We start from the raw sequence: 20,457 nt of genomic DNA on the forward strand, positions 1-20,457 counted from the left end.
CTCTCTCACCTACACGGGTTCCATGGGTTATCATGCCCATGTTAGTCTCCTATTTCTCTTAGTCACACTTACCTAGAAAAAACCTGAGTACCCTGATAAAGCCCAGCTCTTTAAACACAACCCACTCTCTACCCTGCAGCAGTACATACAGCCGACAGACAACACACAACAGGGCCGACCAGCTTATGTGACACTTGCGACTGCAGATCTCACCCGGCCCTGCCTCCTATCCAGCCCTCTCCAAGTCCCGAGCTTCGTCTATTTACTCTCCCCTCTTTCCTTGATGCCTAGCTCGTACCTTTTCATCTCTCCTCAGACGTCTAACATTCTTCCCTCACCCTCGCTCTCAGTTGAGAACACAGGAACAAACCAGAAGACAATGTAAGCAGACTCTCTCAGCACACCGCCCTTCCTGCTGTGCTGGGCATGGGCTCTCCTTTTCGCCTTGGACATGAGGGGCCCGAGCTCCTCTCAGACACCCTCCCTGTACCCTACACTCTGTCCATTCTCATTTACCCCAGGACAACAATCTCCCCTTTCTCCTACATTTCCAATTCTTCCCTCTTCTGGAAAATTCCCATCAACAGTCCAATTGTACTGTAATTTCTCTCATCGTAAAACAATCAAGACCCTCTTGACTTCATATGCCCCCTAGCCACTGCCCCTATCTCTACTCACCTTTAGAGTAAGATTCTTTCAAGAAGTTATCTGTGCTCATTTCCAGTTCATGGAAACATTACTTCTAAGAGTAAATTTTTCTAAGTAAATTTTTCTTAGTAAATTTTTCTAAATTTTTCTAAAATTACTTCTAAGAGAAAATAACCCAAACATCGAAGAATGAGGACCACGCAGTTGATAAAATCAGCTGAGTATTATTTAGACGCTAAAATGTGTGGGAAAAAAGTTCTCGTGAAATGTGCAGATGGTATGATAAAGTGAACCCATGAGCAGCAACGGGGCACACACACCACGATCTGCACTGTCTTCTGTTTTACTTTTTCCAAAGATGAGGAAGAACATCAGCCCCCCGTGTCACCTGCAGACTCTGCTCTACAGACCTGCTCCTCCGATTTCACGTTCAGCTCATCCCGAGACACCAGCTCAAGCACGTCCTCCAGGGGCAGGGCCAGGAACTCCTCTGACATGGACACCTCCACAAAGTGCTGGTGGATGAAGCTGTTGGCCGCGTCGTACAGCAGGGCGCACATCATGGTCTCGGCAAACTGGCGCACGCCCAGGCAGTTTTTGGGGTGAAGCCTTTTGGCATAGAGAAGGTGAGAAGAAGAAAGTTAAGAGGAGGAACGTGATCTTGCGTCATGCTCGAGTTGGTTCTGAGCAGAGCTACAGAATGGGGAAAATACACAAGCTTGGCCCTCAGCTTTGTTGGAAACTCCCTGGGTGACACAGGCCGAGCCTCTCTGGGACTCCACTTGTTAAAGGTATAAAACTAAGGCAGATTCTCTTCAAAGACGTCTGCCTCATGGGACTCGGGTGTCGCCAGGGTGGACAGAGCTCTATGGGAAGCCCTGCAAAGCACCTTTCGGGAGAGAACGGAGCACATTCTGGGAAACTGTGCTTTCCTTCAGGCGTTGACATTCTTGGTTGAAGGTCCACCTCTGGACACCGGGAAGGCCCTGAAGTTGTAGAATGAGAGTTTAAACCACATGCAGAGATGACTTCTCTTACGTCAGGACCCTTCCACGTTTTTCCTTTTTTTCTTTTTTAATTTTTTTTATAAACAGAAAGAGGCTCTCTGGGCCTGGCTGCTCAGACAACAGTGACATGCATTACTTATGTGGCGCCAGGCCTTCCATACGTATTCTTTAGGATCTCTTTTTTTTAAAAAAATATTTATTTATTTGGCTGGGCCAGCTCTTAGTTGCATCATGAGGTTCTTTTTCAGTTGCAGCACGTGGGATCTAGTTCCCCAACCAAGGGATTGAACCTGAGCTTCCTGCATTGGGAGCAGAGTCTTAGCCGCTGGACCATTAGGGAAGTCCCTCTCTAGGATCTTTTAAACAACACCCCAAAATAACAGTAATTGCGCTCATTTTTAGGTGGAAAACTGAGGCTCAGAGAAACAAAGAAATGTGCTCACAGTCTTTCTACAAGCAAGTGGGGATGCTGAGACTGAACGTTCCCAAAGCCCTCAGGCAGACGTGTGCTCATCAGAGCCAGGGAAACCTGGGGTTCAATTCTGGCCCTGACACCCTGGGCGACTTGGGGGGATTCCTTAGGCTCCTCAAGTGTCAGTAGTAACCTCACCTAGAAAAAGGTGATGCCAACAGCTACCCACCTCCTGGGGCTGTGGCCATTAGGCAGGAACATAGGAAATGCACTCAGCATGGTGTCTGGTATGAAGTCAGCTGCAGGTTTAATTTCTAGTACTTTCTAGTATGCTTGTTTTTCCAACTATTATTGCATCTGAGAAAATTCCCACTGAGCTCAATGTGGTTCCGAAATCTTGATGGTACCAGTAGACCCTGAGGGACAAGGCTTTTCTTATTTTGATTTTGTGACTGATAGTCTTGTGGTAGGAGATGGTAAATATTACATTAAAAACTGCCCAGGTTCACCTTTCCTTGTGAGAATGCCTTCTCTCCTCTCCCACCCCTATTGATTTAAGGGTTACAGTAAGCTATACGTACCAACCAATATTCAGCACTGCCCCCCAGCAGCAGACCTGTCAGGGACTGAGAAGGCGGAGCATCTCGGGAGCCTGGTTTATGACTAAATTCTATATAGTTGTTTTTTGTTCCAGCCTGAGCTGGCTCTGTCCATTGCTTTGCAAAGCTAAGTGTAGTTTCAAAGGCCAAGGAAACATGAGCACGGAGCACCTATGGACAAGCAGCATGGCCAGGGGGGAACACAGGGCTCAGGGTCGGAGTGTCAGCTCAGTCATCTGTCAGATATCATTAGCCTTTCTCAGGATGAGACCTGCTCAAAGCACCTCATACCATTTGGCAGATGAGATACGAGGAGAGACCCCCTACCCCACTCCAGCCTCTATAAGCACATGGTCACTCAACTCCATTGTTCTGACATCAAGAAGAGGGTTCAAATGCCATGGACAGGGAGCTGGTAGAGTCCATAGACGTGGGAAAGGACGATCCACACTGCTGCCTGGGACACATGTCAACCCCTCCCTCTGGTCAGGATTCTTGCATCTCACCTTTGACTGGCTTGCCATGATACTGAGTGCAAAACACACCTTCCATTGAAGTGGGTCTTCACATCTAAGAGGATGGGATGTGGGGAGCCTGTCTGAAAGCCAACTGGTGGGGAAGGAGGAGGGAGAGCTGTGCAGGAGAGGGGGCCACTCAGGAGAAGGAGGGAGACAAGAGGGACAGTAACCCACAGGGCCGACAGAGGCCCACATCTGTCAAGAGCCGCTTCCCAGCCTCCTTCTGGGCTGACACTGTTTAACCAGGATAAGATGCAATGCTTTATCGGAGGCAGGAAGCAGCGACTTGAATTGAGTAAGTTACTGGCTTGGTTTACAGGTGCATCTGATGTTCCGATCCAGTTCTGAAAGGAGATTTTGGAAAATACCCACTTCTAATGTCCACCTAAAAACAAGGAGGTCCATTCATCTGAAGGCTGGAAAAGGGGTCAAGAGAAAAAAATCAACCCCAATCTCACGGGGAAAAAAATATCAGCAGACTGCAGACCTCACAGGCAGAGCGGCCTCAGGAACTACTGCTCTAAGAACTCTGATGGCTTCATACATTCTCTGTGCTCTGTCAAGCCCTGGCCTTTCCACTACCGCTCAGGATGGCTTCCCTCAAGTCTTTAGTAATCAGACCTCGAAAGTGAAGGGCCCACGTACTTGTTGTCAAGGGGGCAGCTGGGAGACCCCATCACGCTCTACAGTCAGGCTCAGGGAGAATCACCCCCCAGAAAGTTGGGCAGTGATGGCAGCCATTGAAAAGAAAACAGAAAGGAGGTCAAGCCTCAGGGGCCTGTGGCAGGGAATAAAAAACAGGAATAAGGTGTGAGCTTAGGCTTCAGAAGGAGGCTCCCAGTGCTGAACAGAAAAATGTCAAGGATGGACTCAAAACATCAGGCTTTGTGTTTAAGCACCTTTTCCTGAGATGTCATTACTGGTGCATGTAAAAAGTGCACTGGTCTAAAAATCTTTTCAGTGACACTCATAGAGCCTGGATCCAGTGTTGACAGCAAGGATCTCAAAGGCCACTAGGTGGCGCTCTTGTCCCCTCGTGAGAATGGCCACCTTTCCTCCCTTCCAGAGGGCCTTAGTCAGTCTCCAAGTTCTGTGGGAATATAGGGATGAATCAAGTCCAGTCCGTGTCCTTAAGCTCACACAGGAGTAGGACAGACAGCGAGTGCCCCACGGCCTGCCACACGCAGCTTGACCCAGAAGGCATCTTAGGGCTGGTCAAGTCAGGCTTTGGGGCTGCACTCACTACATGGTCTCCACTGCAAAACCCAAACAGGACCACCCACCTCCCAATGAAACCAGCGAAGGGTGCCCCTGCCTGTTAGCATCGTTCCCACGGTTGCTGAGACCAGCTGCACACACAGCAGTGCTCACTGATGCCCCTGAGCACCACATGGGCAGGATGTGGATAGCAGTGGGGGTCCACAGAGCTGTTAAGAGATTTGGGCTTGTGGAGTAGAAATGGGAGAGGGAAGGGGGGGTTTTCAGAGGGGATGAGGTTCAGGAGGGCAGGTGTGAGGCGAGAGGAATGCTGGTCTTGAGACCAGGGGCCCCGTATCAGGGGAGCTCAGCTGGAGCCAGGCCCTGGAGAGACCACAGACAGAGGAGTGCTGTGGGGTGCTGTTCTGGCTTGTCTCTGCCTGTGTGTGGCCCAGCACTAACCCTCAGCCCTGGGCCTCCAGTGTTCAGAGTCGCCTCTACTTTGTGACTAAGATCTCTGCCTCTTGAGGGGAGGAAGAGCCTTTTTATCTGCCAAGTCCTCAAAAGGTCAAGGCCAAGCGCTGGACTTAGGTAAGGCCATAATGCATGGCCCTGACCCTAAAAGCACACAGTGACTGTTCCCAGGGGATTAAAGGTTAAAGGGGACAGAGAATTCTAGGAGGTGAAGTTTGGCAGGGGTATTTCAGAGCAGAAGGAAAAAGGAAGGCTAAGAAATTCAAGCAGGGGAAGGATCCACACAAAGACGGAGACAGCTGTGGAACCGTTAGGCAATGCTGACCAAATCTGGAGGTGGCTGGTCAGACTGCAGAGGACCAGGAGAGGACATACACGTCAGGCCAAGGGAAAATACAGGCAGGGCTCCATAAATCCTGCTCCTAAAAGGTGCATCCCAAAGAACTGGGTACTGCTTCAGAATGATTTCAAGAAACGTCATTTCTGCAGTTATCTTCCCAGCTCCTCACTCCCTTCATAAGACTTTCCACGCCCCCAAGACTCAGCAAACTGGCAGAGGATCCCAGAGATGAGACGGTCCGCTCGCCACCACGGGCCACGCCCATCGCATCACCTCACCGTTCTCGGAGGAATGTGCAGCAGGCGTCTTTGATGCTCTGCAGCTGCAGGAAGCTCGCCCCCATCAGCAAGGACTGCACGTTCTGCTGGTCAATGGCGAGGTGGCCATTGTAGGCAAAGTTGATCAGAGCTTCCAGGGCACTAGAGCAAAGAGGAAAGATGCTCTTCAGAGATGGGGCTTGGCTTACAGGAGACTCGTGCCCTCAGTGAGCTGACACTGTTAGCTGAGAATGGATGGCCCCCCACTCGCAGATACAATTAGCCTGTGTCCTTTGAGAATTTACCTGAAAAGGATAATCATTTCACCGTAGCTATACTTCTACTTCTTAGAGTGTCCTTACTGCCCAAATATTTTTATTACAGAAAGTTCTACAAAGAGAAAGCAACAACCCAGAATCTCACCACTGAATGAGTCAACTGTAGTCATTTCTAGGTTCGTTTTCATTTCCTACTTGCCTGCATGCTGTAGTTGTATGGATATAATCATTTTGAAGCCCTTTCCGATGTTTCTACACTGTATTCATGGTTTTTTGGCTGCACTGTGAGGCTTGCAGGGTCTCAGTTATGCAATCAGGGACTGAACACAGGCCATGGCAGTGGGAGCACCAGGTCCTAACCTCTGGATCACCAGCAAACTCCCCATGTTTAACATTTTTAACGGGTGCTAAATAGTAGTCCAACACATAAATATGCTATAATTTCTTTCTTTATTGGTAAGCATAATAGCTATTACAAATAATGTTTTCCGATTATTTCCTTGGGATAAACTTTCAGCATGAGGCTTTTTCTGCCTTCCAGTTCACACCAAGAATGCAATCCAAGTTCTGTCTGTAGGGCTGTATATGGTCTGGCCCCTCCACCTCTGACCTCATCACCTTCCACTCTTCCCCTTACTCTGTTCCAACATGTTGAACACACTCTGACCTCAGGGCCTTTGCACTGGCGGCTCCCTCTGTTTGGAGGGCTCCTCCCCCGGATGGCTTACTCCCTCACTTCACCTCATATGTCACCTCAACACAGAGGGCTTCCCTGATCACTCTGAGATAGCATGGACCCCCACCATCATTTGCTAGCCTTTGTCTGCTTTTCTTTTTGCTTCCCAGCTGTATCTGGCTGTCTACTACCAGATCACTGCTACCAGAAAGCTGGCGTAATAAGAGGTGCTGTTTCCTCAACGCTGTGTCTCAGTGCCTACAGCAGCACAGATCACAGGTGCTCCGTCTACCTGTTAAATGAGGTGCTTGGATGGCATGTGGCGATTAGCATGGCTCCATCAGACGCAGACCTCAGAGAAGAGCATGTTCAACTGCCCGTGGAGATAGACACGTTGCTGTCTCTCCTCACAGGTAGCTGGCCTGGGGCTGCTCCCCTGCAGTGGGTATATAAACCCTCGCCATGTGCTAGGGCAGGTCACCTTCAGTTATCCACAGGACACTGCAGTCTCCTAGCTGCTCCTTCGAGTTTTCACCGCTGGCAGATTAAGAAGTCGGGTGACAAAGGATAGGTTGCGCGCTAATATTTTAGAGTCACTGGTTTGTTTCTCGTCTCCCCCAACAAGAGTCATCCTGTGTGTCCTCTTGGCTGCTATGTGCCCAGACCCCAGCACAACGCCAGGCAGAGTAGGTGCAATGGACCTCTGCATGTAGCCGAGGTTATGAACAAACAGCCCCGATTCACAGACTTGCAGTCCACTCTTTTACGTCATATAAATACACCTTTTTCCTCTCAAGGCCCAAAAAAGGCATAAGAAAATGAAAGTCGCTCAGTCGTGTCTGACTCTGTGATCCCATGGAGTTCTCCAGGCCAGAATACTGGAGTGGGTAGCCTTTCCCTTCTCCAGGGAGAAAAATAAAAAAGGCATACTATGAAATATGTCCCATCTAAACATCTTTCAGTGTCCCAGAAAGCCCTCCGTAACAAAGAATCATTGTCCCCAGATGTCAGTAGTGCTGAGGCTGAGAAATTCTGCCCTAGATGAATTTTAGGGTCAGGAGGCAGAACTGGAAGCACTGAAAGTGCATCATTTATGCACTATTTAAAGTTGTCCTTACTTCTAGATTCTCTTCATGGAAAAACTCTCCTGATCAGGAGAGTATTTAAATCACACATGGCTATTTAAAACTACATTTATTATTATTTATTTATCTTTTTGGCTATGCTGTGTGGCTTGCAGGATCTTAGTTCCCCAACCAGGGACTGAACCTGGGCTCCTGGCAGTGAAAGTGTGGAGTGCTAACCACTGGACAACTAGGGGATTCCCCTAAAATTAAATTTAAATTAATTATAATTAAATAATACTTAAAATTCAGTCTCTCAGTCCTACCAGCCACATTTCAAGTGCTCAACAGCTGCATGTGCTAAGGGCTACCATTTTGGAGACAACAAACAGAACATCTCCATCCATACAGGAAGCTCTAATGAATAACGCTGTTCCTGACTGAGGAAAAGGGTAATGAATGAAGACACTTATTGGAAAGACTACTTTGTCAGCTTAAAAGGCTGCGAGAAAAGTGAAGAGAATAATATACCACCATCTCTGTACTGAACCCTAGTTCCTATGAGACATGTTACTCTAATAGAGGAAAAACACATCAAAACTCCTTATTTTAACCCTGTCTCAGGCCAGTGGCTGAGGTTCTAGCTTGTTTACTGGGCACCTACTATGTGTGCGGAGCTGTGCTAGATCCTGGGTCCCACTGGAAGGCCCTCAAAGGGCACCAAACACAAGGCTGAAAGCAGGCTGTGGAACCTGAGGGACAAACTTCGCACCTTGGGTCCATTCCTTGCATTACAATCTCATCCTGCTTGCACTCCATCATGTCATTTGTAAACATAGCATGGAAATACGGGATAGAGGCTGCTAAGACGATCCGGTGAGCACTGAATTTGTGGTCCCCGATCTGTGGGCAAAGTAAAATACAAAGACAGACATTGAGCAACGCAAATGTGAAAACCCACCCTATTCCTTCCACAGGTCAACTGTCTGCCCAGTGGAGGGGTACTGAGGGCATCCCAGTACGTGATGGCCGAGGCATTCCACAAAGACCCTGAAGTACTTTAAACTCAGCATACTCAGTTATAGTAGGAGAATGCAAATAGCACATTTTTAAGAGGTATTAAAGTAGTTAGAAGTTTTTATTTACACAGCAGTCTTCACTGCACCCCTCCACACATCTCCTAGCAATTCAAAGACCTGACTTCCCGAACCCTTTTTCCTGATCCCAATATTCAGATGGAAGACACAAACTAGCCAAGAGCCCTGAAGCACCTAACAGGAGGCTCCTCAAGAAGAGTAAACACATGAGAAATAAGACCAGGCTTGAAAAGTGCTGGGGGGTGGGGGCACATGTGGGGATCAAGGACAGAGCAAATACCATGGGCACAGTTATTATGGGGTCCTGGGGTGCCAAGCAGGCTGTGGTAGACCACAAGGAGCCCAGAGTTCTCCTAGGAACGTGACCCTGGCAGCAGCTGGAAGGACTCGGGCTGTGGACTGGCTGGCGTTCTGCACAGCTCACAGGGCTCACAGGGACAGAGGCCGACTCTTTCTAATCTGTACCAAACCCTCACGGACACATCCTTAATCCTGGGGAGTTCTCCAAAGTGCTTTCCCACTGTCTGCCAAAAGGATATTCCTTTTAACAAGCTTTGCCATTTATAGCTCCAAGACACATAAACATTTCCACTTAAGAACTTTCTACTCATCAGAAAGAGCAAAACAGTCTGGTTTTTTCCTTCCTTTTTCATCCAAGTCCCACATTAGTGAAATGCCAAAGCCATTTCACTACCTCGTACTCATCTCTTTGGGTCACATTTATTCAAGGATTCTAGCTCAGGCTGTGTCACCGTGTCCTCTTTTTCACTGAACTTTAGGTTTATTATCCGTTAACTGCTTCAAGAACAGGCACACCACCTTCTAAATACCAAAGGATCCTTAACCAGATTCAGATTCTACATCTTCCTCATATAATCCACGTGTTGTTCTACTACCAGCGTTGGTGACATTATATGGCTGCACACTGAAGGTTTTTCATAAATAAAAAAAATCACACCAATACACACAATATTTCTTAAAATTGTTCTACAAGGCTTGTAATGAAAACTAGAAGTTTCTGGTCCCCCGATTCCTGCTCCTAAGGGCAGCCTCTTTCTTGTGGTATTTCTTTCCACCTTTCTAAGTAATATGCCTATAATATTATTTCTTGAGGCCTCTCGGGTGACTCAGTGGTAAAGAATCGCCTGACAATGCAGGAGACGCAGGTTCCATCCCTGGGTCGGGACGATACCCTGGAAGGGGAAATGGCCACTCACTCCAGTATTCTTGCCTGTGAAATCCCATGGACAGAGGAGGCTGGCAGGCTATAGTCCATGGGGTCACAAAAGAGGTGGACACGACTTAGCAGATAAACAACAATTATTTCTTTAATTTTCACTGCTAGTTATTACTTGTGGTAGTCAGCCTCTGAACAGCTCCTAACTGACCCCTATCTCCTGGCATCCATGTCCCTGTGCAGGCCCCTCCCACAATGTCTCAGGGTCGGTCTGCATGACTGATGGAACGTAGCAGAAGTGATGACGGTAGGTCACATTTGAGGCTGGATCACAGAACACACTGGAAATTCTTCTGGTTGTCTCTCCTGGGGTACTCTCAGGGAAGCCAGGTAACAACATATCCAAAGGAGAGGTCCGGGCTTCCCTGGTGGCTCAGATGGTAAAGAATCCGCTTGCAATGCAGGAGACCTGGGTTCAATCCATGGGTTGGAAAAATCTCCTAGAGAAGGGAACAGCTACCCACTCCAGTATTCTGGCCTGGAGCATTCCATGGGCTGTATAGTCTATGGGGTCACAAAGAGTTGGACACGACTGAGTGACTTTCACTAAGGAGAGGTCCACAGGACTACAGCCCAAGGTGACACCTGGACTGCAACCCCATGAGGGCTTCTCAACTCATGACCCACAGAAACTGTGAGGCAATAAATATGATATTTTAAGTCACTAAGTTTTAGGGTACTTTGTTATGCAGCAAAATATAACTATGATGGTATCTATTTAATTCTAATGATGGAAGATTAGGATTTTGTTCTAATGCTTTTGTCACATACTACTCTGCTTACTCTCAATTTTTCTATAGAATTATGACAAATTTTGGTTAAATTAGCATTAAGAGTTGCATTATTAGGTCTATGTGAATACTATTTGTAGCCAAGCCAAGACGTATACTATGATTGCATTTCTTTGTTGGTATAAAGCCTATTTTCCCTGAAGATAATAAAGTATTGAACTCCCTTTAATATGTTCCATCAACTACTCTATCAGTTTGTTCTTGTGATATATCTATACTAGATATATATAGGGGAATTCCTTTCCCCTAACCTGTACTGGAATCCTTGTTTCTTGGATCCCATTTAATTCTCCTTTAAATTAGTTTCCTTTTTCTGGTAAAAAGTGTCTTCTAGCAGAGCGTCTTTAAAAAGGGTGTACTATGAACTGTTTTTAACTCACAGCATATCTGACACCAAATGCGTTGGCTCTGTTCTCACACCAACCAATTCTCCAACTTTCCAGACACCAACTGGTATCCTACAGTTCAGTTCGGTCAGTCACTTCTGACTCTACAACCCCATGGACTGCAGTATGCCAGCTTCTCTGTCAATCACCATCTCCTGGAGTTTGCTCAAACTCATGTCCGTCGAGTCAGTGATACCATCCAACCATCCCATCCTCTGTCATCCTGCTCTCCTCCTGCCTTCAATCTTTCCCAGCATCAGGGTCTTTTCCTATGAGTCAGTTCTTTGCATCAGGCGGCCAAAGTATCCTACAATTGAATTCAAATCTGACACCATGTAGAGTTCGTGTGGACCCTTAACAGTTCCACCAGACTGCTCCTGCTTCAGATGCCAACTGCAAGTCTGGGCCACTTGTACTTCTGACCAATCAGTTATAAGGTCAGAAGAGCGGTGGGGTTCCCCACAATTCCCCTCTTCAGGTTTGAGAATTTGCTAGAATGGTATTTTTAAGTAAGCATGACTGATTAACTCATTGCTCACTGGTGATTAACACCATCTCCAGTCCCTCTCCCCTCTCTAGAGGCAGCAAGATGGTGCTGAAAGTTCCAAACCTCTAATCACACGGTTGGTTCTTCTGGCAACCAGTTCTCATTCTGAAGTTATGGAGGGGCCCACAAAGAGTTACCTCGTTAGCATAAACACAGGTATGGCTGACTTCTCCTCTTACCCCTATTACTTAGAAAATTCCAAGGGTTTTAGAAGCTCTTGGGTTGGGAACTCAGAACAAAAGGCAAGTATTTACAACAGAAGAAGCTCGTATCAGCCCTACAACTCAGAAAGTTACAAGGGTTTTTGGAGCTCTGTGTCAGGAATCAGGGACAAAGACCAAATATATATTTCTTATTATATCACAATATCTAAGGGCATATGCACAAAATGTCTGAAAATGTCTTTATTACCCTTAAACTTGGGTGGTATTTTAGCTGGCTATAAAATTCTGTGTTGAGAATTTTTTTTTTGAGGGTGGGAGGGCAGTGCTGTGGGATCTTAATTCCTCAACCAGAGATCTACCACAGGATTCACTGTGCCCTTGACAGTCAAAGTGTGGAATCCTAACTACTAGGCTGCCAGGGAATTGCCCTCTTTCAGAATTCAGAGGTGTCGTTCCAGTGTCTTCTAGTTTGTTACTTTCAAGAAAGTTAATGCCATTTTGAATACTAACCCTAAGTGTGTGACTGCTCTCTCTAGAGGCTTTTGGGACTTTCTCTTTTTCCTCAGAGATCTGAAACCTCATAAGGCTGTAACTTGGAGTCAATTTTCTTTTATTTACTGTGCAGCATCATTCTATAGACATTATTTCAGTTCTAAGAACACCTTTTCATACAATTTCTTTGATAATTTCCTCCTGTCTACTGTTTATTTCATCTCACATTCCCATTAGTTAGGTATTAGACCTCTTGGAATGATCCTCTATAATTTCTCTCTTCTCCCCAATTTTTCATCTCTTTCATTTGGTCTGTCTTCTGAGAATCTACTTAACTTTACCTTTCAATATTTCTGTGTGGTATTTTTCATACTTGCTATCATACTTTTAATTTCTAAGAAGTCTTGTTTTCTGGAGGTTCCTTTTATTTATTTTTTAAGAATCTAGTTCATCTTTTATGAATGCAATATTTTCTCTAATCTCTCTCAAGATATTATAGTTAAAATATTTCCTTCTCCTTCTCCCTGCTTTTACTGTTTCTTCTGAGTTCTTTTCTCTTTCATTTGTTTTAGACTGTCTTTTATATCCTTTAAATGTCTTATAACACCTGGCTATCTGCTCAGACTTTTAAAGCTGCTGGAAAGCTCTGTTTATGATAGCTAAGCTCATCAACTTGAGCACTTCACATTAGTGTAATCAGGCAAGAAGAATCTGCCATTTTTTGAGGGTCCCTCAAAGTAGGCAGTATCTTTAGGACTTCTCTGGAACTATATTTATCAGAGAAAGACCTTTCAGTCTTTTGCATGGGAGCATCTGCCTGCAAATATTCTGAAAACTGTGAGAGAGAGGAATTGTTCTACTAATCACTATATTTATAACTTTGTCTTAAAGCCCCTATTTTCAGTTTTGCTCTGTACTCCATCCCATCTTCTGTGCTTGGTGTACCTCTGATTCAATACCTAAGACTAAAATTTTTGTCTCCTGTGAGAGTAGGGGAGGGGCTGTAGGCATCTGTTTTTTACACAGACTTTCAACTAATCTTCCTGTTTTCAGTATTTGGTTTCTCCAGTTCTGGAGCTAATCCAGGGTTCCGCATTACAAATCCTCTTTCTTGTTAGTTCTCTCCCCACACCTTCAGCAAGAACTTTCAATTCCTCAGGTCCACTAAGTTCATCACACTCACTTCTTGGCTTCGACATTCCAATGACCTCTCATTTGCTGATCTCTCTTCTCCCTCTTCTGTGTGCTGAGTCATGTCTGACTTTTTGCAACCCTATGGACTGTAGCCCACCAGGCTTGTCTGTCCATGGGATTTCCCAGGCAAGAATACCGGAGTGGGTTGCCATTTCCTCCTCCAGGGAATCTTCCTGATCCAGAGATCTAAATGAGTGTCTCCTGCACTGGCAGGTGGATTCTTTACCACTGAGCCACCCAGGGAGCCCCCTTTTCCCTCTTACTACCATTTTAACAGTATTACAGGAAGGAATGGAGGATAAAATGTGTATTCAATTTGCTGTGTTAAAACTCCTGTGCATTTATTTTTCATGCAGAAAGTAAACAGAAGACAAAAGGACAAGCTGTATGTGCACGAATTGGGTGACCTGATTTCCCAAAAAAGCTCAGCTAAAGAGACGACAGGCCTATCTTGGGATATGCTAGCCAGATTACATCTGAATTCCGTGCTCAGTTAAGGGGAACAACTAATTTGTCTTTAGGTGATGGCACCTACATGCCATTTGAAAAATAGCTGTACCTACACCTAAACAATATAATTTATCTGGCCCACAGACTGGTGCAGGTGTTGATTTGAGGGCCCTTTGCAACAATTCTGCAGAATCCCTTTAGCATGGGAACCCCTGCACCAGAGGTACCTGGAGATCCCTCCTAGTTAGTGGTGTCTGAGACCTTGACTGAGCAAATGCAATCAGAAATCCTGAGCACCTCAGCTGTACCTAAGTTGTGACTTGCTTTAACACACACACACACACACACACATTTTCCCATTTTCTTCCTTGGAAAGACTAAGAAATCTTTCATTCCTGACCCTGCCCAGGTATCTTTGGATCAGCACAGATAGTGTAGCATGATATCATGAACTCTGTTCCTGTCAAAGGCAGGTGAGACTCAAGATTCAACTAGTTGCTTGTTCAGGCAGGAAAAGCAGCGGGCGAAATCTGAGTTGGGAGTAATCGGAGACAGGCGTCCCCAAAGAAAGCAAGAAATCTAGAATTGATTTCTGTCTGATGGGAAACATTTTGATCCTATTCCTCCTACCTTCAAGGAGCCCACAATAAACATAAATAAAACAGTAAGTGAATAGTTAAGTGCCTTGCCTGTGCAGACAGAATCCCCTTGGGATCAGTAAGGTTTAAGACTAAGCTTTTAGGCAGTCACAAGAGATGCTGAAATTGCATGACAAGTAGTAATCCATAATTTCACTAAGGCACACATTTGAATCATAAAAGCTATGAATCTTGTGGGTAAGGATGAGCCTATAAAAATGAGTAGGCATGGGTTAATCTGTAAAATTCCTTCTGGCTAGAAAGTCAATAATTGTCTCTTTAAGAGAGACAGTTATCATGGTAGATAAGAACAGATACTCTGGAACTAAATTAACAGCTAAATTATTAATTACTCTGAGTTCAAATCTAAGTTCTGCCACTTACTAGCAATGTAACCCTGGGCTAGTCATTTAACTTTACTGCCTCAATTCACAAATCTGCAAAAGTGGGGTAAACAGTACCTCCCTCATGGGGTTATTGGGAGGATTATATCGGCATTTACTGCAAGGCATTTAAAAGTGCATGGCACATATGATGTGCTACATAAGTGCTTGTTAAAGAAAGAAAGAAAGAAAGAAAGAAAGAAAATGTCCTTATATTGAGAATTTCACAGAAGTTATTTTTAATTCCTTTAAAGAAGGGGTCAACAAACCATGGTTATAGACCAAAATCTGGCCTGCCTACCTGTTTTTGAACTAAGTATAGGTTTTACATTTTCAAATGGTTGATAAAAATCAAGCCTCAGATTTCATGACATGTGAAAATCATATAAAATCCAACTTTGAGTAACCATATATAAAATTTTTGTTTTTGAACACAGACATGCCCATACAATAGCAAACTGAGTACCTGAGATAGTGACCACTGGCCCGCAAAACCAAAAAACTACCTGCTTCTTTACAGAAAAAGTTTGCTGACCTCTGCTCTAGAGTCATAGGGAACAAATATTATGAAGAGGGAGGTGAACACATTCTCTAGAAAGGGAAAGATGCTGACCACTTATTTAAGACACCACCCCATGCCCCACCCACATCACACCTGATTTTCAGAGGTCACACCCTGCTGAACTAGGATGAACTGTCTACACCTTGTGGAACCCAACACTGGGATACAGTGTCTAATACAAAAACACTCGTTCCTTTCGAAAAGGAAGTGAGCTCAGCCTGAAATAGAGGCGTTCACACAGGAGTCATGAATGGCCTGTATGGGCCTGCTACCACCAGTTGCCTTTTTTTTTTTTAAACTTCAGTTTCTTAACCATAGTTACACAATCAATCATCCTTTCTCCAACACCCCCATGGAGTTTCAGTGCTAATCAGCCTCAGCAAATAACGCAGCCTTGTGCACCAGCAATGCAGGAGGTGGACTGCCTGGAGATGCCCTGAAGCACTTGCCTTCAGACCTCAGGAACCTACCAATCCCCCACGTTATTCAGCAACCACCCAGCACAAAGCCAGTGAGGCCCAGCTGCCCACCCAAACCAGAATCTTATTCACGTGTCAGACAAGTAAGGCTACTGCATGTTTGAGATGTGACGCCTCAGTCTTAAGCATGATACTTTTCTGTTCTGAAGTCCAGTGGACTTCAAACTCCTTGAGGTAATAACGGTCTTGCACATCCCCTAAATAGTTCAGTAAATATTTATTGAAATTAAAATACCAACTCCATCCTTAATGGCTACCCAGAAAATCAACGAATCTTTGCGAAAATAAAGTAATATGGTAGGGAAAAAATGGCAGTTTCGCTAAAAGTGATAGCCAAAATGGACCACAGTTTCCTTCAGTTAAATTTAGAGAAGGATATGGAAGACTGAGCAGGGGGCATTGTGAATTTTCTACTCATTTCATTCAAAACTTTTTTACATATATAAGTAGATACAGTAAGGCTTCCCTCATAGCTCGTTTGGTAAAGAATCTGCCTGCAACGCAGGAGACCTGGGTTTGACTCCTGGGTTGGGAAGATCCCCTGGAGAAGGAAATGGCAACTCACTCCAGTATTCTTGCCTAGAGAATTCCAGGGACAGAGGAACCTGGCAGGCTACTGTCCATGGGGTTGCAAGAGTCGGACTTGACTTAGCGACTAAACCACCACCACCAGATACCGCAAACCTAGAAATAACCACACGCTTGATGGCTAGTACAACAACAATCTATCATGAATATTCATTATCATCTAGATATACGATGACCTCTATAGCTATGTAATATAAAGTTATTAGCTATGTATGAATAATGCTTAATAATATATTTGCTACGAATCCTCTGTAATAGCGCAATGATGATGACAACAGCTCCAGGTAACAAGGAGCTGGCGGGGGCTCCACCAACTTCTGTGTGTGATGAAGCAGTCTGCGGTGGGAGGACGCTGACCACACAGGGCAGGGGCCTTGGCAGCACTTCAGCTCCCCATCTTTTTTCCTGTTTAATTACATGAGACAGTGAATGATTGGTCTAGACTGCTGAGGCTGGTTCTGCATTTAAGAGTTCTGAGCGCTGTGGTCTGGAGAAAGCCCTGGGAAAATGCAAGAAAGGGGGACCTTCCTTCCTGGTCTTCACAAACGGGCTCTAACCAAAGGTGGTTTCAGCTCTGACTGGCCCCTGGTGGTTACCTGGAAGCCCCCACTCAGCTCATCAGTTACGTCTTCAAGGACCCCAGGTATGAAAACGCCACAGAAGCGGCGTCTGCTGCAGGCATCAAAGGGCAGAGCAAACACAGCGCTGAACTGACTGGGAACACACTGCAGGGGACGCAGAAATGGTCGACAGCTATCTGCCGTGAAGATAACTCACTTTTTGAATCGGGGAAAATATCCTGACTCTGGAAAGGGATAAACAAACCCAGCATCCGACTGCCCATCGTAACTGGAGCGTGTGACCCCCCTGAGGCCAGGTGGACGGGAACTAGGGCCACTTGGTGTCCTCCTCTGTAAGTGTGAACGGTGGATTCCAGAGCAATGTGACTCCCAGCTCACCTTGCTCTCTCTCCCTCACACACCAAAATGAGACCATTATAATAGCCCTAGAGCTAATAAGGAAATTGATTTTGTAATTTTAAAAGTCTCGAAAAGAAGGTCCGTCTCCAGGCTGAGACCTGGAGGATTCCACCAAACACTTAAAAAAGAACTAATACCAATTCTAAACTATCTCTTATAGAAAATAGAAGAGAAAGGGACAACTCAAACTGAAGTCAGTATTAGGCTAATACTCAAAGTAGACAACAGAGAGTACAAAAGAGAGGAAACTACAGACCAATATCCCTCAGGAATATAGATGCAAAATCCTTTAACAAAATACAAAAAGAATCATATACTGCAACCAAGTAGGGTTTATTTGGGGGATCCAAAGGAGATTCAATATTCAAAACTCAATCAATATAATCCACCATAAAAACAGGTTAGAAGAAAAATAAATCACATGACCCTCTCAATCAGGGATGTACAACAGAAAAAGCATTTGACAAAATTCAACACCTATTCATGATAAACACTCTAAAAAGACTAGAAATAGGGGGAATTGCTTCAACTTGATAAAGAACATCTACAAAAGACCATCAGCTACCTGCATAGTTACTGGTAAAAGACTGAATACTCTTCCCTGAGAAGAGGAGGAAGGCAGGGTTGTCTACTCCTACCATCGCTATTATGCATAGTCCTGAAAGTTCCAGCCAGTGCAGTGAGGTAACAAAAGGAAATAAAAGGAATACACATCAGAAAATAAGAAATAATAGTATCCTTATTTGCCAATGACACAATGGTCTAGGTACAAAATCCAAGGCAATCTACCAACCCCCACAGTACCCTCCCCACACAAAAAAAATGCCAAACACCACCCAGAAATAACCTAGAACCAATGAGTGAGTTCAGCAAGGTCCCAGTATATAAGGCCACAGGACACAATATCATCATAGAAAATCAACTGTACTTCCACATACTGTTAACATGTGTAAGTCAAAATCTAAAATATAATTACGTAATTGCTCAAAAAAATTAAACGATGCAAATTTAACAAGTCGAGCTAACAGGATTGATGTGCTACAAAATGCTGATGAAAGACATCAAAGATCTAAATAAACGGAGAGACATACTGTGTGCAAGGATTACAAGACACAACGCAATAAAAATGTTGCTTCTCTCCAAATCAGTGCATAGATTTAATGCAATTCCTACCAAAATTCCAGCAAGAGTCTTTATAGCTATAAACAAGATTATTCCAAAATTTATACGGAAAGGCAAAGGAACTAAAATAGCTAAAGTAGTTCTGAACAAAAATTAAGTGCAAAGGGCCAAACAAGCACATGAAAAGATGTCTAACATCATTAGTCGTCAGGGAAATGTAAATCACAGCCGCAACGAGATGCCAGTTCACACTCGTGAGTGTAGCTGTTATTAGAAGAAAAAAAAAAAGGAAGAAAAGAAAAAGAAAAATCAAACAGAAAGTCCCAAGCGTCGATGAAGATGTGACCACACTGGGACCCATGAGCACTGCCGGTGAGATGCAAAATGGCGCAGCTATGATGGAAGGCAGTCTGGCTGTTTCTCAAAAAGTTAAACACAGACCAACAATATGACGCAGCGGTCCCGCTCCCAGGTATGCATCCGAAAGGACTGAACACAGTCTCAAAGATTTATTTGTACACTCGTGTTCACAGCGCCAGTATTCACAGTGGCCGAAAGATGGAGACAACCCAGGCGCCCGTCAATAGATAAGGGGATAAATAAAATGCGGCATATACATATAACAGATCACCGCTCCGCCCTAAAAAGGATGGAATCAAGAAAAAGATAAGCCACAGATTGGAAGGAAATATTTGTAAAACACGTGTCTGAGAAAGGACTGTTATTCAAAAGATGCAAGAAACTTTAAAAAATCCATCAATAAGAAAACAGCTGAATTTAAAAATGGGCAGAAGACTTTAACAGACATCTCCCCAATACAGATGGCAAAAAATAAGTGTATTAAATAAGCATATTAGACACTCCACACCATGTCATCAGGGAAATGCAAATTAAAACAATGAAGTAACAATACATATCCACTAGGACGGCCAAACCCCAGGGCACTGCCGACACTGAATGCTGGCAAAGATGCGGAGCAACAAAAACGCTCACTCACCACTGGTGGGAACGCAGGACGGGACAGCTGCTTTGGAAGGCAGTGTGGCACCTCTGACAAAGCTACACGTATTCTTAGCATGTAACCCGGCAATCACGCTCCCTGGAATTTTCCCAAAGGAGTTAACAAAAGAGCTATCAAGCCATGAAAAGACATAGGCGACCCTTACATACATATTTAAGTGAAAAGAAAAAAAATCTTTAAAAGGCATGCATCCAACTACCTGACATTCTGGAAAAGGCAAGAACTATGGCGACAGTACAAGGCTCACTGGTTGCCAGGCTTAGGGAGGGCCCAACAGGTGCAGCACAGACGGTTTTCTGGGCCATGAGTTGCTCTGTGACACTACAGTGGTGGGCATGTGCCATTCATTTCTCAAAACCTTGGGACATACACCACCAAAAGTGAACGCTAATGTAAAGTACAGACTCTGGGTGGTATTGACGTGTCGATATAGGCTTACTGACTGTAACAAGTGTACCAGCTGGGTGCAGGATACTGATGGTGGGGAGGCTCCGTGTGCAGCACGAACAGGGAGTGTATGGGAAATCTCTGTCTTCAGTTCAGTTATGCTGCGAACCTAAAACTGCTCTAAAAAAAAAAAAGAAGACTTTTTTTAAAAGGGGGATGAAATTCTAATACACACTACAACATGGATGAACCTTGAAAACATTATACTAAGTGAAATAAACCAGGCACAAAAGGACAATATTATATGATTCCACTTATGTGAAGGGTGTGGAATCGTGAAAACCACACAGACAAGAGAATACTGGGTTCTGCAGTACGTTTGTTTGGGTTTTCCCATAAGATGTCATGGAAAAACTCAAATGAACTTTTTGGCTGGCTCTATAAAACGAAGGAAACCAGGATCTGGGGG

The 20,457-nt window shown here is 44.8% G+C and overlaps 1 protein-coding gene across 16 annotated transcripts in view; it reads right to left on the minus strand.

The window, feature by feature from the left end:
• The window catches only part of KLHL18 (kelch like family member 18), a 126,727-nt gene that overhangs the window by 23,010 nt on the left and 83,260 nt on the right, over positions 1–20,457 (minus strand). For 13 of the 16 annotated variants that reach the window (XR_015151729.1, XR_015151726.1, XR_015151727.1 and 10 more), the window contains 3 exons: positions 8,243–8,373; positions 5,474–5,614; positions 1,059–1,257 (listed from right to left, as the gene is read on the minus strand). Coding sequence is in view for 7 of the 16 variants with exons in the window: in XM_086368324.1 (XP_086224450.1) it covers positions 1,059–1,257; positions 5,474–5,614; positions 8,243–8,373 (471 nt within the window). In the remaining 9 variants the exon portion in view is untranslated. The remainder of the gene's footprint in view (positions 1–1,058; positions 1,258–5,473; positions 5,615–8,242; positions 8,374–20,457) is intronic. The other 3 variants (XR_015151730.1, XM_086368327.1, XM_086368328.1) reach the window with 1 other exon arrangement.

The sequence above is a fragment of the Bos grunniens genome, chromosome 22 (assembly GCF_055505025.1).
Source record: "Bos grunniens cultivar Pamir isolate PY7600 chromosome 22, Bosgru_T2T1.0, whole genome shotgun sequence".
Classification (NCBI taxonomy): Eukaryota; Metazoa; Chordata; class Mammalia; order Artiodactyla; family Bovidae; genus Bos; species Bos grunniens.